General features: G+C 41.3%; 1 protein-coding gene across 2 annotated transcripts in view; it reads right to left on the reverse strand.

Moving 5' to 3' along the window:
• PRDM15 (PR/SET domain 15) overlaps nucleotides 1–17,207 on the reverse strand; it is a 42,975-nt gene that overhangs the window by 16,433 nt on the left and 9,335 nt on the right. For both annotated transcript variants that reach the window (XM_074904059.1, XM_074904049.1), the window contains exons 5-14: nucleotides 13,870–14,023; nucleotides 12,761–13,013; nucleotides 11,454–11,576; nucleotides 8,979–9,077; nucleotides 7,987–8,211; nucleotides 7,169–7,304; nucleotides 5,892–6,073; nucleotides 5,152–5,246; nucleotides 4,132–4,219; nucleotides 869–1,036 (exon numbers count right to left, since the gene is read on the reverse strand). In XM_074904059.1, the coding sequence (XP_074760160.1) occupies nucleotides 869–1,036; nucleotides 4,132–4,219; nucleotides 5,152–5,246; nucleotides 5,892–6,073; nucleotides 7,169–7,304; nucleotides 7,987–8,211; nucleotides 8,979–9,077; nucleotides 11,454–11,576; nucleotides 12,761–13,013; nucleotides 13,870–14,023 (1,523 nt within the window). The remainder of the gene's footprint in view (nucleotides 1–868; nucleotides 1,037–4,131; nucleotides 4,220–5,151; nucleotides 5,247–5,891; nucleotides 6,074–7,168; nucleotides 7,305–7,986; nucleotides 8,212–8,978; nucleotides 9,078–11,453; nucleotides 11,577–12,760; nucleotides 13,014–13,869; nucleotides 14,024–17,207) is intronic.

The following is a 17,207-nucleotide window of genomic DNA, read 5'->3' on the forward strand; positions in this document are numbered from 1 at the left end:
ACCTCTTCCTCTGCTACTTTCAGGAGGGAAGAGGGCTGCTGCTGTTCTGTGACAGCTAAACATGAGACGCCTTGCCATTGACATGCAACCCCTTGTCCTCTAGCTGTCCTCTAGCTCATGACACAAAGGTCTGAATCACAAGAGCAGCCAGTGACAGTTGGCTACAATCAAAGCACCAAATTAGACAATCTCACAGCTTTTTTAAAAATCATCTTTGGTTTTATCATCTAGATTGCTAGAGTCATTTTAATACATATTTCAGCAATCTACCATCACCCAAGTTTTTCCAGACTTTGAGTACCTGTAACATCCTTAGATGTTTGAGATTTTGAACAGTAAACTCTTGTAATCTCATTTTCATATATTCTCAAGATTTTGAAAGATAACATCAAACAGTGATTAATTTATACTATATTTATACAGTAGTCACTTTCAATTGTACATTGCAAGTTAATTCTCTGCCTCTGAATTTTCAAATTACCACTTCTTTAAAAAAAAGAAAGAATAGAATTCAAAGAAAGCAAAACATGTAATTAAAATTAGCTAAACTACTGCATAATAAGCCAAGCAACTTTCATGTGACTGTTAGTAGCACTGGATCAAATCATGTGAGGCCGAAAAAAAAGGTAGGTGCATCTCCTAGAAAGTTTTCCATAGAATTAGACAACTCCCCTCCAGGATCTGTTACTATTATTTTTAATAAATGTCACATTTTGCGGAAACCTGTTACTCCAGATCAAGTAACTGACAAAAAAAAAAACCAAACAGCTACCATCCAGAAGAACCTAACATGCAATCACTTCCTTAACCTTCCCACCTCTACTCCCATTCCAAGAGTAGTAATTAGGTTGATCTGCAGTATACTTACCTTCCAAGTGTCGTCTTTGATGGTCTAGCATGACATCCTTCCGGTAGAACATCTTATTGCAGATTTCACATGCAAACTTCTTATCCCCATGCTTTTTCTTGTGTTTTGAAAGATTACTGTTAGTAGAAAAGAATCTGAAACACATCTCACACTGGAATGTCTTGTCATCTGTAAGCAAGAGAAACCATGCAGCTCTTTACAGATGAAAACAGGCTTTGTACGTTTGTGAGATATGTAGTTCTTTTGTTAGATCCGAGTTTTGACATACAATCCATCACTATATGAATTGAGAACGGCAATGTAATGTGTTTTTATTTTAAAAAAGTTTTTCAAAGAAAATAATATATACAATGCTAACTTGAACATGTAATCTAGCATTGTAACTTTCTCACATGGTCTATTTTCATTGTAGTATAGCATATATTAAAATTATGTTTGGGGTGGATTATTTTCAGTTGATTCAAGTTTTTGATGTTAATAAAAATCACTACACATACAGCAATACAGCATCACACAAACAGCAGTGTCTAAACACAAGAATACTTCTGCAAGCACTGGCTCCTAATACCAGCCAGTACAGAATACTCCAGAAGAAAGTATAAAACCTAAAAAATATACCACTGCATGACAATAGGCCTACGGGAATTTGTTTTGTATTCAGGAGTTGAGACCTCGGAACATGAAAGTATGGTCCTGTAGATGGAATCTGCCAGTGCTGCAGCAATCACAGAGAAGTAACAGTTTGATGCCTTGAAGAGCAGAGCAGAAACTACTGCTCATTTTGGTAAACTCAGAGAGAAAATGAGCTGTTGCCCTTGAATAAACAGAATACTGAAGTTACTTGGCATTACTTTCTGGTTTTTGTAAAGCTGAATTTCTATACAAGCTGTACCCTCTGAAAGCAAATGAGAAAACCAACTTTTAATAGTGCTGTGAGGGGCAATTACGCAGGTGATTCTGGACTGACATTTATCATGGGTCCATAAAACTATGTCATTTTCTAAGCATAAGATCACACAGCATAACTAATACGAGTAACCACAAGGTGGCTTTCGGAGAAAAGGACAGGTTCTTGTAATATTAAGAGAAAAACCCTACCGCAAGTATAAAGAAAGCATGAGAAAAAAGAATAAAACTGTAATCCCAGAAAACGACAAACTACCAATAATAGTACTGGCCCCTTTTCCAGTTCCTCCCATTTCAGAGAAACGAGGTGAAACTTAGTTTCAGGAAAGAAAATTAAACCAAGATGGTTGACAGTGTATCTGTGAATGTACAAATTAAACAACAGTGAGGATATTAGCCAGGTGAGCAGAAGATAAATGAGATACAATTAGAAAGGCAAAAGCTCAGCTTGAATTCAAAACAGCCAGAGACAGCAAAAACTACAAGAAAGGGCTCTTCAGGTGTGTAAACAACAATCAGAAACAGAAGGAAAATACTGGCCTACTGTTAAACAGGAAAGGTGAATTAGTGACCAGCAATGCTGAAAAGGCAGAGGTGCTCAACACTTCCTCCACCTCTGTCTTTATCAGCACTGCTGGGTCCCAGGTCTTGGGAACAAAAATCCAGGTTGATGCAAGCACAGACCCACTGTCAGTGAAGTAAGAGTTGGTGTGCGAACTATTACAGGAGCTTGACCCCTACATATTGTTGGGCTCTGACATCCAGAGCTGGCTGTTGTCATTGTGAGGCTGCTCTCCATAATCTTTGAGAAGCTGTGCAGATTAGGGGACATCCACAATAGGGGAAGAAGGCTAATGTCACCCCCATCTACAAGAAGGGCTTAAAGGAGTATCTAAGAAATTATAGTTTAGGCCCATCAGACTTACTTCAGTCCCTGGGAAAGCTATGGAATGAATCCTCCTGGGGTCTATCACAATTCAGATGAAGCACATGACTGGGAAAAGCCAACACAGATTCACCAAAGGCAAATTATGCCTGGCAAACCTGATCGCCTTCTATGACACAGTAACCTGCTCAGTTCATGCGGAGCGAGTGGATTTTTCCAAGGCTTTTGATGCAGATCCCCACAGCCTCCTCCTAGAGAAACTGATGTGTTACGGGCTAGACAAGTGGTCTGTGTGGTGGGTGGGGAACTGGCTGACAGGCTGCACCCAGAGGGTGGTGGTAAAGAGCTCCTTTTCAAACTGGCAACCTGTCACAATGGGGTCCACCACAGATAGATATTGGGCCCAACGCTGTTTACTATCTTCCTAAGTGATCTGGATGATGGGATCAAGTGTTCCCTGATGAAGTTTGCTGACGATACCAAACTGAGTGGGGAAGTGGACACCTTGAAAGGGAGAGCCACCCTGCAGGGAGACCTGGATGGGCTGGAAGAGTGGGCTAACAAGAACCTTAGGAAGTGCAGCAAGGACAAGTGTAAGGTCTTGCATCTGGGAAAGCATAATCCAGGAGTGCAGCACAGGCTGGGATCTGCCTGGCTGGGGAGCAGGCTGTGGAAAGGGCCCTGCGGGTCCTGGTGGACAACAAGCTCAACAGGAGTGAACAGAGTGCTGCAGCGGCAAAGAAGGCCCAGGGGATGCTGCGCTGCATCAACAAGGGCATCACCAGCAGAGATAAAGAAGTCATTATCCCACTCTACTCAGCGCTTGTCAGGACACACCTGGAATACTGTGTTCAGTTTTGGTCTCTGCTATACAGAAGTGGACAGGCTGGAGAGGGTCCAGGGAAGGGCCACAAAGACACTGGGAAGCCTGACATGTGAAGAAAAGCTGAGAGAACTGGGTTTGTTCAGCCTTAAGGAGGATTAGGGGAGACGTTATTACCATGTTGCAGTATTTAAACGGTGGCTATAAAGAAGATGGAGACTCCCTTTTTACAAGGAGTCACATGGAAAAGACAAGTTGTAATGGGTACAAGTTACTCCTGGGGAGATTCCGATTGGACACAAGAGGAAAATTTTTCACAGTGATATTAGAATAATCTTCCCAGGGAAGCGGTGGACTCCCCAGCATTGGACACTTTTAAGATTCAGCTGGACAGGGTGCTGGGCCATCTTGTCTAGACTGTTTTTTGCCAAGAAATGTTGGACCAGACAATCCCTGAGGTCCCTTCCAACATGGTATTCTATGATGATAAGTGGATGTGTTGCTCTGAAGATTTTCTTATCACAAGAATAGTTTTTTTGGAGGGAAGCGGGGCAGGTTGATTGTTGTGATTATGACCAAAATGTAGTTTCTATGCTGAGATGGATTTGTGGGCATGCCAGATGCAGCAGAACAGTCAGCTATTCTCACCTGTCCTGCAGTTATGGAATTCCAATGCACTCTCTATCCGAAAGGCCTTTTCACAGGTGGTGCACTTGTATCGGTACTCACTGTCAACCTGAGGATTGCAAACAGGAAGAGTTTAAGTGGGGAAAAAGTCAAGTCATGTCTGACAGAGATTTTCTAATTCCCAACTACTTTTTCTGTTTTCTGTCTTTTACGATTTTTCTTCCTTCAACAGAACATTTTTATACACACTGATGCAAAATTCTGACACTCTATCATTCTGCCATGTTCCTACATCTGAGCCCTACACAAAAAAACCCAAAAAGTAAACCATGCACCTGTGTGCATGTAACAGTCTTCCTGATAACCTCCAGTCCAACACAGACAGAATTTTTGAGAAGTAAGACATAATCTGACTCATCCTCCAACTCCAGAACAGATGCGAGCAATCTAAGATCTTAGGACCTTTATGCCAAGCAGCAATGGAAATATTCACTGATAAGGCCCAACTACAGGCATGCTCAATATATATATGGCAGCAGCACAGAAAGACCCTCACCAACAGTCATGGTGCTGCTTCTGTAAGCACTGCAGGTTTACACATGTGCGCATAGCCCTTAATGACACAGCCTTTACCCACAGCACAGAGGTCATGCGTTAAATGACACTATAGGTGGGGATAAATGACACAGGACAAGCAAACAAGACTGGAACAATCTTATTTAGTACCATAAACCGAAGTCAGATTTCATCTCTACATCATGCAGGTCCAGCTAACTGTCTTGCTGTAACTGATGCCTGAAAACAAATTTCTGTAAGAAATTTAGACAGGAAAAAGGACTCGTATGCTCAAAAGCATTGTCCACTCTTTGCCAATTCATCAACTGTTCTAACAGAAGATATTATCTCTCCCTATCAGTTTTGTCTCACTCACACGCATATCCTCTCAGATGTAACTGACCCAAGCTCCCCAGCTAGCACCTGGAAGCTCACTGTACCTTTTCACCTAACCTCAGAAACAGCCCGCTAGTCATTTCCACTCACTTCGTTCCTGCTGTGCTTGTATGAAACATGCTGCTTCAAGCTCTCTTTACGGCTGAACAGCTTTGCGCATTCCTCACATTTAAATAGTTTGTCACCTGAGGGGATCAATCAAGATAAAATAAAAATAAGAAAGCAGTCAGCGACTGATAATAATCAACTCCAGGCAAGACAGGGGAAACCAAAGCACAAGCAACTGCAAACAAACAGGCTAGTGATGAAAAGCCTTAGTAAATCAGGAGATCCAAATAGTGGATCTTAACCTTTTCCAACAATTTTGACAACAATTTTGTTTGGTTCTTCCACCCTTTTTTAGTGATTATTTATTACAGAATCCTTAGCTCACGGACCACTGGAACTGCAGATCACAAACTAAAAAGTACTCAACTGACATTTACACAGTTACAATGTTACCCATGTGCCTGTGAAGGTGGGGGCTGATATCTATGTACATATTTAAAAGGAAGAACAGTTTTGGAAAAACCATCACACCACCACCGTTTAAAATATGTACCTAAATTCAAATTTTAAACACTCTAATTTCAACTTTCAACTATTACCTTCTCATGCTTTGGTCTGCAAAACTAAGAGTTCCCTAGAGAAAGGTTAAGAAAAAAAAAAAAGAAAAACAGTTCTATTAAAATTGTGTATCCCAATATCTAAGAATAGCCTCGCTCTTTTACTCAAAGGTGGAACCACTGAGAGACAAAATCAACACACAAGTGAGACAAAATCAAACCCACCGTGGGAACGGATGTGCCTGCTGAGGTTGCTGCTGTTCTGGAATATCTTACTGCAGATACTGCATTGATAGACTCGCTTGTGCTCCCCAAGTTGTTTTATCAGCTTCCGCCGTATACCATGTCTACTGGAGAGAATTAAACTTCTTTTGAGGGACATGGTGTTTTGGTGATGAGCAAACCTACTGGATTAGAGAAAGAAAGGCAGGGACTGAAAGGTATCCCACAGGTTGCAAGAAAGAGTCCCATCAGCTGGCAAAAGCTAGAGGAGTGTTATGCTCAGCTTCTGGCAGGAGAGGGGGGCTGGGAGCTTCCTCACTGCCAAGGCACCCTCCTGGCCACACCCTGGAAGCAGCAGTCAGAGCTGGCTCACTTCAAATTATCTTCACTCAGCACAAACGAGAAAAAAAGCAGCAGCCACCAGCCTCAGAAATTCTTATTGCAGGCCCCTCAGAGGAACATAAAGGATCTGTTCTGCTTATCCTCTGAAAACACTAGCACTACTTCAGCTTAGAAAGCTTGGCAGTTTGCATGCAGAAGGCGTGTATGAGAAGAGGGCAGCAGGGTGCCAAGAAGCAGTACTGTTGTATTTCCCAGCACAGCCACCCGCTGGAATGCATTTTTGATGGCTACGGACTTCAACATACAGCATTACTAGCTAATTTTGAAAAGTCAAGTGCTTTATTTTACAAAAAATAATTTTAAAAGCCAGTTTTACCAAGACAAAAAGACATAAAAGAATCTAAATTAATCAAGTAATATTTAAGAGTCTCCCTGAGGTTCTGCTATACTGAAGTTTTCCCCTCCCACTGCTCTACATCTGAAGTATCACACACAAATCAACACAAAGTCATTCATGAGTTGAGATGACAAGCAAGACTGAACAATAATAATAATAATGGTAAGCATAATTTTTTGCGCAAAAATCTCTTTGCCTGTTTTATGACCAACATTCAACTGAAGTAATATTTCACCTTGCAGCTGCAGGAGGCTTTTGGAATCACACTGAATAAAAGCAGTAACATGATGAAAGATGAGATTCTCATGGTTTATGCTCCAAAATTCTACCACCAGTATCTCACCATCTGTGCACCATCCTTCAGTGTACAAGCCATCTTTGTGGCACCCAAAGTCAGCTCTCGTAGCAGCAGCAGCAGCATCACACAATTTTACACTAATAAAAAAGAGTTATCTGTGGGCTCAGAAGTTGAGCAGAACTGTTACATGCTACGTAATCTTAATTAAACCTAAGAGGAAATTCTGCATCCCAGAACACTTACTTTGTCACTGAACTGATGCTATTTGTGGTGCTAGGCATCTTTCCTAAAACCAACTCCATAATCCTCTCTTCTGCAGCTGAAGGCAGGGCTACCTCTTCTGGTGGGACCTCAGTTACAACATCAGCTACACGTTCCACTGCAAACACATCATAAAAATACAGTGTTAATGTAGATAGCTAGAAATAAAACCTCAAATGCAGAATTTGTGATGAGATGTGGCACTGAACACATTATTTGTTCACATGCATGTTATTTGTCAATGACAAATAATGGATTGCTAATGAGTAGGTAGCACTTGCAGAGAGTGTGGGCACTGAAGAAAAAGTAAGATGTAGCTAACGTACCTTATGAAGGCCTAATTTCTTACCTTTTCATCCTATCACTAAGGAGTCAGTTGACTATACATCATGAAATTCCTACTAGAACTTATCTTAAAGAAAAGCAAGGCCCTGAAAAAAGCCCCTTTCAAGAATAAACATTAAGGCACCGAGAGGAAAGAATCTCCTCTTGAGAGGGAGGATGCTTTGCCTCCTGTTCCTTCTTGCAAAAAGCAAGGCAGGTGTCTCATAACCACTATTCTGTGTTTCTCTGGGCCCCTCTATTACTAAAACCGTCACAGAAAAATGCAGGTAATCTAAGTGTAGGTGCTGCAACATTTAGCATATACAAGGCCCTCAGAGATTATTAACAAAGTTTGCTTCAGTGATACAACAAAACCTCCATCTTGTCTCTGTGCTACATTTTAGGCCTTTCTGAGAAGGTATCAATACAGACGTATGAGGCAATAGATGCTGTCATTTTCGTAAGTTTTGTTTCACCTGCAGAATCTTTCTCTTCAATAACGACAAGAGGAGTTTCTGCTTTTGCTGTTCTGGGCTTTCTTCCACGCCTGGCCTTCCTCCTTGAGTCTGTACTGGCACTGGCTGCATCACAAATCACTGGCTGATCCACAGTGGGAGCCTCTGCTGCTTTCTCTGCAACAGCCTCGTTTTGGCTGGTTTGGGGGGCACCTTTAGCTTGTTCCAGGTGACTCAGCAAGTGCTCTGTGTGGATAGGAAAGAACAAGACGGTAAGGAGGAAAGAACCTGTCATGAAATACTCAATCCAGCTGAAGCCTATCCATCAGGTCAACCTCACTTAGCAGAGACTCCCAATTATTTCAAAAGCAGTCACAATACCTTACTAAATAGCATACAGTCTATTAAACATTGAAACAATTACTCCTAGGGACTGAATTTTTTAAGAGATTTGTTAGATATCACTGGAAAAATGTTGTGCCCCCTGATAATGGGTGCATTTTTCCAAATGCCCAAGTTACTTAGTAGCCTGAGTCCCCTTTTCAAAAATAATTCATCAAATGGGCACAGCTCTTAAACGTATAAAGTTCTTTTGAAAACTGCATAAAATAGATACAAATGAAATGCAGAAAAAAAAAAGTTTTCATTATCTTTACTAAATCTGTGCCATAAATACCAGACAGACAATATCACTAAGTATAAGCTGGCACCAGTAACCTTATACACTGCTCATGCAGTTCCCCATCCTTGATATTCCTAACATCTTCTAGACAACAGTTTTATTTCTTCTAGATTCCACATCACAGTTGTTTGCCCAGAGACTGACCACTGCTACACCCAAAATATCACTGTTTTACTTCCTCCACTACTCTTTTCTTAAAGGAACACAAAAATTAAAACCTTTATCCTACTGCATCATGGACAGGGTATGGCTTCACAGTGCCCTGCCCTGAAAGAGCAGAATTCTCCTGATGCTTCTCAGCACTCTCTCATTAATCTCTAGCACTTCTTACCTGTCAGCATCTGAGGCTCCTGGAAAGCCAAAGAACACACTTTACAAGTCCACTGGCTGGACTCTGCTTCTGCAGCTCCACTGCCTTCTGGAGTGTTCACTAAATCACAAGAAGAAATACTGAAAAGCTTTGAAAATGAGAAGGTGGTAAATCCCTGTAGCTTTGTTTATCTTGCAATAACTCCCTGGGTATCACAAGTTACAATTTAAGCAGTAAGAGGCCCACAGGGGCAGCTGGTACTACTTCAGAATTTTCCAAACAGGAACACTTGAAACATCAGAACAGAAACTAAATTATGCCGGAAGAGAATATTAGTGCTCCTGTAAAGTCTTGAGGGTCCCTTTATCACTTTCTAAAGAACTGTGATTATCAAAGTTGCAATATAAAGCAACTTTCAGCACATTTAAAAGTGGGGTTACCAGTCCTATTCTGGGTCAGCTGAGGACAGAAGCAGAAGCCTCCTTGCTCTTTGTGAAGAGCATTGCAGAGTAAGAACATCTGGATTAGCAGAAGTAAGGGTGAGGACAACGAAAATCTGGTTTTGAGTGGTGTCATTAATTAGATGTTCTATGAAACCACCATATTCATGTTTTAATTAACATATCACCTCACACCAGAAAAAGAAAGTAAAGAAGAAATTAGGGGGAAAATGGAATGGAATGAAAAAAAAAAAAAAGAGAGGAAAATGGTTACTCTGTTCACAGTCCATTGCCTTTAAGTCCTTGGATGATATGTCTGAATTTGTCAAGAAGATCTGATAAATCTGGACTGGTTTAGAGATTTTTCTGTTACACACAAAACTGAGTATTTCAGAGTCTACAAGACTTCCCCCGGAGGAGGAGGATGACACTGAAATTAGGTTAAGTGAATAGCAGCACAGAGATTCAAACTCTACCTCAGTTTCTGCCACAGATTTCCTGTATGATCGTTAGCAAGTCAATCTCTTTCTGCCTGAGGACCCCATCTGTAATGGGATGATAAACTTACTTCCTCCTTTCTACTGTTGGCTTGTAAACCAAAATAAAAGATTATCTGAGGGGGAGGTTGTTCCCTGCTATAAATTATGTTCAACGTTCTGCACTACAGAGGTGTGATCTCACCCATGCTGTAATAAATAAATAAAAAATGACTAGACAATTCAGCAGAGATTCCTTTTTCACAGGCTACATCAAGAATTTCTTATCTTGAGAGCTCTGTCCAGGAGGCCAAAACCAGCAAACCTAAAGATTCTGCATAACTTTAAAAGAAGTCAGACTGGTAAGCCACATGTAAGCTACTGTATCTGTCTCATGCAGGCTAGTAAAACTGAAAAAGGACTATCTGCAAAACTGGTCAGTCTTGGAAAATTATCCCTGACTCTGCACTTCCCTTGCTCCTTAGCTGCCTCAAGCAGTAAACCTAGAAACCCTAGTTGTGCACTGGTTTGCCAGGAAGAGTCAGGTCCTGTTTATGTTCTCACTTCTTCAGGCCACCAGGGCAGCTGCAGGGCAAACCAGTTTACTTGGAAGCACAGATCTGTCAGTTCACAACTGCTTTGTATGTCTTAAAGTAAACAGTCAGAATGAAAAAAGAAGCATATTTTGTTTTGGAAACACTAGAACACTATAGCAGTGGGAACACTTTAGGCTTCCCAAAGTATAAAAGGCAGCATTTTGTTTCTATTGAAGCTGGACTTACAGACAGTAGGATGAAGGATGTAGGAGGGGCTATTCAAATTCTTCATAGTTTTTCCCCTCCCTGGAAAAACCAATGATGCCAAACTGAAAGACAACTCCCCAGACTACTTCATATTTTAGCTGTGTGAGTATCCAAGTTAAATGAATGGATTTTCTGATGAATTTTCTGTGGACTTCTCCAACAAATGTTCTCTTCTTATCAGAGATGGGGCGGGGGGGGGGGGGGGGGGGAGGGTATTGGTTCATAATCAACTAGTTATTTCCTGAGCCCTATGTTCTTTGCCAAGAATATCCATATTGCTTATAAGCTTATCTAAATTTGAGTTCCTGTAATCTAGAACAGTCTGAACTCTAATAGGCTTCTGGTATTATTGTAATTTGGGGATGGCCAGTGTTCTTGTCATTTCCAAACAGCACTGTTCTTACATACACTCACAGTCTCATGCCTTCTTCTAGAACATGATTATTTGAACAATTATACTTTGCACAGACTGAAGATTTTCTTTGCAATTGCCCCCACCCCAACACTAGCCACCTCCAAAGTTAGAAACAGTTGTTGTTTTCAGGAAAATCATCTGCCTAAAGGTTTATTTGCCCCTCTATCGCTTTTTAACCTGCATATGTATTTTAAGCACCACGCTCATGAAAATAAAAACAAAAATCCAGACTTTCAAATCATCTCCAAATTAATATTTGCTGAAAGTTATATAACCATAACATCTGCACAGAAGTGGTACACCTAACAGTTCTTCAGATTTGTTTCTGTCCTCTCCCTTAAAAATACTGCAATTTTGCATACCTGCTGGATCAGTTGCTGGTATGTTGGATCTCTTTGTTTTTTTATGGGGTAAGACAGCAGACGAAGGTTTTGAAGGGATTTTATTGCCCTCTTTATTAGATTCCATCACTACCAAGCAATTATCTGTGGAGAGGAAAAACAGTTCCTTTACTTTACTTTCCAGACCCTTTGATTCTCCTGCTCTGTGCTGAGGGAAGTAACCAGTCAGAAAACTTTGCCCTGTAGCAGGCCTGCAAAAGCCATTCTCATGTAAGATGTCCTAACCAGGACATTCTTATGCCCAAATCTCATACAATGTGCCTTTCATATTCTGGAGCGTACAGTGAAAGTGCTGAACAGAGAAAGCAGAACGTACCTAAACAATATTTTAAAATAATCATACCCACACAAAAATAAATGAACAGGTTAAACTAAAGAGGAAAAAGATGAAGCCTCTCAGTGAATACCAACTGGAAACCTCTGAGAATTCAGAAACCTGTTAACCACATTGATTCAGCTGTAGCATGTTAAGACTGTGCTTACCATCAAGATCAACCATAAAGCATGTTGATGGCAACAGCCTCTCCCCAAGCCATCTGTCACCCCAAACTATACTCAGCGTAGTGGTAATACCATTCAGGGAGTACTCCCAACTCAGGAGCAGAAAGAAAATGCCCTTGCAGTGCTAAAGGATCATGACTTTTAGCTGTAGAAATGCAAAAGCAGAAGAAAACGAAGGCGCAGAGAAACAAAAAACTTATGGCAATTCTAATTCAGATTCTAAAAAATCTGCTGCCTTTCTTTGCCAATGCACAAGCAATCATGTGGAATGCCAGTTCACTCCTAAACTTATCTTATTCTAGTGGGTCCCATGTAAGGTCACATAAAAGTTGTTTTTTTGAACTGTTTAACAGTTCTGAGCAAAACCAAAACGTTTTCACTACCACTGCACGTTTTCACTACAGCTTTAGCAAATCTGAATATATGATCAGACTTACACTGACACTTGGGTTCCTTTGCTGTCCTATCCAGAAATGTCTTTGATGCAACCAGCAGTTCTTTAGTTAAAAACTATTTATCCGGTTTGTTCACTCTGAAGAGGCTGAATCATCAACAAGGCCATTCATTTTCAAAAACTCAGTTGTATCATGGTGAAGAATCTATGCTTTTTCTTGTAGGGCAAGCATGTATGCAGGTCAGCCTGACTCTAAAGGTTAACAGGGTCAGAGCCTATTTCATAAACAGCACTGTCAACTACAACAGTAGGGGACTATCAGTCCCTATCAGGACTGGGCCCTTAGGAAGGAAAAAAAGGCCCCCACACATACCATTGGCAATACTAGTGACCTGCTTCAGCATTGGCTTTTCCATTTTTTTGGCGTAAAAAGCTGCATACCACACTCGCAGCTCAGTTCCTGGTGGGATGTCCCGGGACGTGGTGAAGTAAATATCATTGTCATGCTGGAAGGCAGTTAAGTTTTGATGCTCATATTCAGTGGCTGGTCGCACCATCATCATCCAGTTGCAATCATCTTCATTTGAGGTATCAAAATATACCGAGGGCCCATCCTTCCGGAACACCTGCCAAGCAAAATATGCATATAATAAAACCCTAACAAATAATAGAAAGTTAAGAAGAATTTTTATTTTCTGCTTTTGCAATGGCTTCCATTCCATGAACATCGGAGACCAAGCAAGCCTCAACACCTGCATCAGGCATGTTCCATGTATCAGTCACATCCTCAGATGATTAAGACAGGCTGAGGCCTCTGAGACAGGCTACCAAAGGCAGGATGGGAACAAACTGAACTTCTATTCTAAGAATTCTTGCTATAGTCACCAGTTTCTCATAAAATTTGAATGACTGAATACAGGAGAATCGAGGGGAATCCAAATAGCATGCTGTGAAACACCCATCAGCCCAAGTCACGCTTCTAAATCATTTACTTCTGAGTTAGGTATTACTGAAAACTAAGACTGAATTCAATTTTTACCGTAGCGTTTTTCCTACCAAAATGCCAGACAGAAAAAAAAAAATAATTTGTATGTTCCATAAAACTAATGCATATGTCACTCATTGAGCAAATACAATCGAATTGAAGAAACTCATTCAAACAACTGAAATGAACTGCCATAGCCACTGTACCTCGTATCACCACATGCAGAAGGTGAAAGATAATCAGTTTTGCTGACTGTATCCTAGCCCTGTCTCCTATAGGGATGTTCACTACAAACATGAAGAACGAGAGTCTAGTTTGGTTCTTCTGTAGTTTGCCCAGAGAATGTTTGTTTAGCTAGTCTGATACATGGCATGCCAAAAAGATGTGCCAAATAATCCCCTTACACACTTGTTTTTTTTCCCATAGTGTTAGATAGGATAAATTAATCACAGATAAAACTGACTACTTGTTATTGCTTTTCATTTCCCTTGTCTTACCTTCAGGGGAAAAACGGATTCTTTTTCCAGCTTGGCAACTCTCTTGGATTCAAATGGGCCAAACTGGGTACGTTTCACTAGCTGAGTCAGAGCAAACACTCCTTCAGTCCCATCTTCCAATTGTCTTATCTCCAAATTAGAAGGCAGAGATGATCTAAATATGGAAGAGAGAATTGAGAAAAAAACCCACAGTTACACATAGGACAACACCACAGGAATCTGTAGAAGAAAGAAATCAGCATCTATTTTTCCAGTCTCCAGTGACAGCGAAGTTTTCTGATCAAAATACCCTAACTTTGACGATTTATAAACAGAGAACAACTACCAGCAGTGAAGGAGGGCCAAATCACCGATTACTTAAGAGCGCTCAACCCCTGTAAGTTCAGGGACCTGACAGGCTGCACCTGAGGGTGCTGACAGAGCAGTTCAATACCATAGTGAGACTATTCCCTACCATCCTGGAAAGATCATGGGCATCAGGGGAGGTCCCCAATGACAGTCAGATGTTGCATCCGTCTTCAAAAGGCCAAAAGGATGACACAAGGAACTACAGGTCTGTTGACTTCACTTCAGACCCTGGGAAAAATCACGGAACAAGACCTTTTGGGAGACATTTATGGGCACATGAGAAGGTGACTGGAAACAGTCACCATGAATTGATTAAGGGCAACTGATGCCTGACAAACTGTTTTCCTTCCAGGATAAAATTACCAGGATTGTGGATGAGGGAAGAGCAGTACTGTACATCATTTCCATTGACTTAAGTAAGGCTTTCAACACTATCTTTGTATCCAAACTAGGATGTCATGGTCTGGATGAATACACTCAGTCTTAAAGAATCATGATCAATGGTTCTTTACACCTGGAGGCCACAACTGGGGTACCACAGAGGTCTGTGCTGGAACCTGCACTGTTTAACATCTTCATCGACAACCTAGAAGGGGCAATGGAGTGCACTCTCACCCAGTTTACAGATCACACTAACTGGGGGACACAGTCTATATGTCTGAGGGCAGGACTGCTATCCAGAGAGACCTGGATAGCCTGGAGAGATACACTGACAGAACAACATGAAATTCCAAGGACAAATGCAAAATCCTGCACCTGGGAAGGAAAAACCCTAGTCAGTAACATCACTGGGGAGAAAGACGCTGGGGTCGTGGTGGGCAGCAAGCTGGACATGAGGCCACAGCATGTCCCAGCAGCAAAGGGGGCCGAACGCATGCTGGATGGTATGAACAGGAACAGCCAACTGATTGAGGCAAGTGACCGTCCCCCGCCTGCTTTGCACTTGCTAGATCCTGTCTATCTATCACCTCCTGTTTTGGGCTTCCAGTATGGGAAAGACATTGACAAACTGGAGTGAGCTCAGGGGAGGAGCACCAGGATGGTCAAGGGCTAAAGCAGTCACCCTGTGAGGAGAATCTGGGGAAGCAGAGCTTGGTTAGTCTGGAGAAGAGATGGCTGTGGGGTCCCAAAGAGTCACCTGTGTACACCTAGAAGGATGTCACTCAGATGGAGGAGTCAGGCTCTTCCCAGAGGCTCATAGCAAACGCAGAATAAGCATAAAAATGAAAAATAAGCGGTTCAGCCTAGATGTTAGTTTTCACTGGAATATCCTGAGATCTATTCCAAAATGAATTATCCTATGACTCTACAAACCTTTAGTTATGATCATGCTTATTTTAAAAAATAACCTATATCCCTCCCCAAATTAAAACTTAAATACTTATGCAGATCATAGCCCTTAAGATGAAAGCCCTGGAAGTTTCCCTCCTGTCTTCTAGCTCCCTTATTACAAACATTGACACATTGATCACAAGTGCTTGTGTGCTCCCAGCCCCTCTCATTTACCAAACAAGCTTCTGAGAAGAAGTATATGTAGTAAATATTGTTACTACATGAAATACACAGAGATGGCCTTCCCAGAAAATCATACAACTGGAACCACCATATTGGTTTTACAGACACCAAATGCAACCCTTTTTTCACATGTATGCTAACAGATTAAAAGCTAAAAATAATCAGACAGGCTACTGACTACTCTATAGAAGCTGACGCTGGCAGATCCACTTTCCTGTCTAGATGAAGAGAAATACAAAAAGACTAAAATCACAGTGATAAGCAAATGAATTGCAAAAATGCTTTCAGTTTTCATAATAGAATATGAAATGTTAGAGACAAGGAAGTTCAGAAGATCTTTCTTAACACTTCTTTTCTAACCATAAAGCATCCATTTTATCTTTTCAGTAGGACAGAGGAAACAACGATCAGGTGGTTAAGCACTAGACTGGTTTTTAAGAGATTCATATCCAGTTTGTGGTTAGACTTGCCCTCAACCTCAGACAACTCACTCTCTCAGCTACTATTCCCCAGATGTAAAATAAAGGCTGCAATTATGTTTCTTCTTTCCCTTTCTTATCTTACATGCTTTCAATTGTAAACTCTTCAGGAAAATAAATATATTTTTCTGTAACATGGCCACTTAAAAACTCTGCTTTCAAATCCACTATCCAGCAGCCTACACTTCCACTAGGGAACACTTAGCATCTGCATGTCAAAAAAAAGGCTGAAAACCAGTGCATGCACCATATTTGCAAACATACACAGTCGGAACATCTGGACCTATGGTAATTCTCCACTGTACAAATAAATAAGAGCGTTAAATTGTGAGGCAAAAGAAGAAAAAAAGAAAAAAGACAAGAAATAATAGTTTAACTTGTCATCAAATCTGCTTAGTATGGGCTTACTGCACTGCCCAGTTCCCATGTGTAAGGAAAGCATCTCTGTAACCAGTTTCTATTATTCCTACAGGCATTCTGACATTACCCACTAGAGGTTAGTGTCAGGGCTGTTAAGCCAGGAGCCCCCATTAACATCTGCTGCAGGGGATCATTCAGGCAGGTTTCCAGGTACAGGAAGGTGGTGCTTGGCAGAAGCTGCGGGGAGCTTCTTCCTGGGAAGGCCCAGAAAAATGGCTACAGCTCCTGCACACGTGAGGGCCAGTGTACACTGTGGGACACCAAGAGCATCCTGCCCAGACAGAGAGGGGTCACGGCACCTGCGCAGCAGACCCAGCATGTTCAGTATTTGTTACAAAGTTGATCCTGGGAATACACAGTACCACCTGCACAGCAAGCATGCCTCAGACTAGCTGCCCACATGCCCATGTTTGCTGTCCATGACTTCCCAAGAAGAAATATGGAAGCCATAAGCACATTATATAATACATGAAGCCATTTGAACTCTCTTCCCTTTTTGGATTTCTACCACATCTTCATGACAGTTGTTTCTTTCCCTTAGGCTTCCATTTTATACCTTAATATAAGTTTTGCTGA

Source organism: Athene noctua, chromosome 1 (genome assembly GCF_965140245.1).
Source record: "Athene noctua chromosome 1, bAthNoc1.hap1.1, whole genome shotgun sequence".
Lineage (NCBI taxonomy): Eukaryota > Metazoa > Chordata > Aves > Strigiformes > Strigidae > Athene > Athene noctua.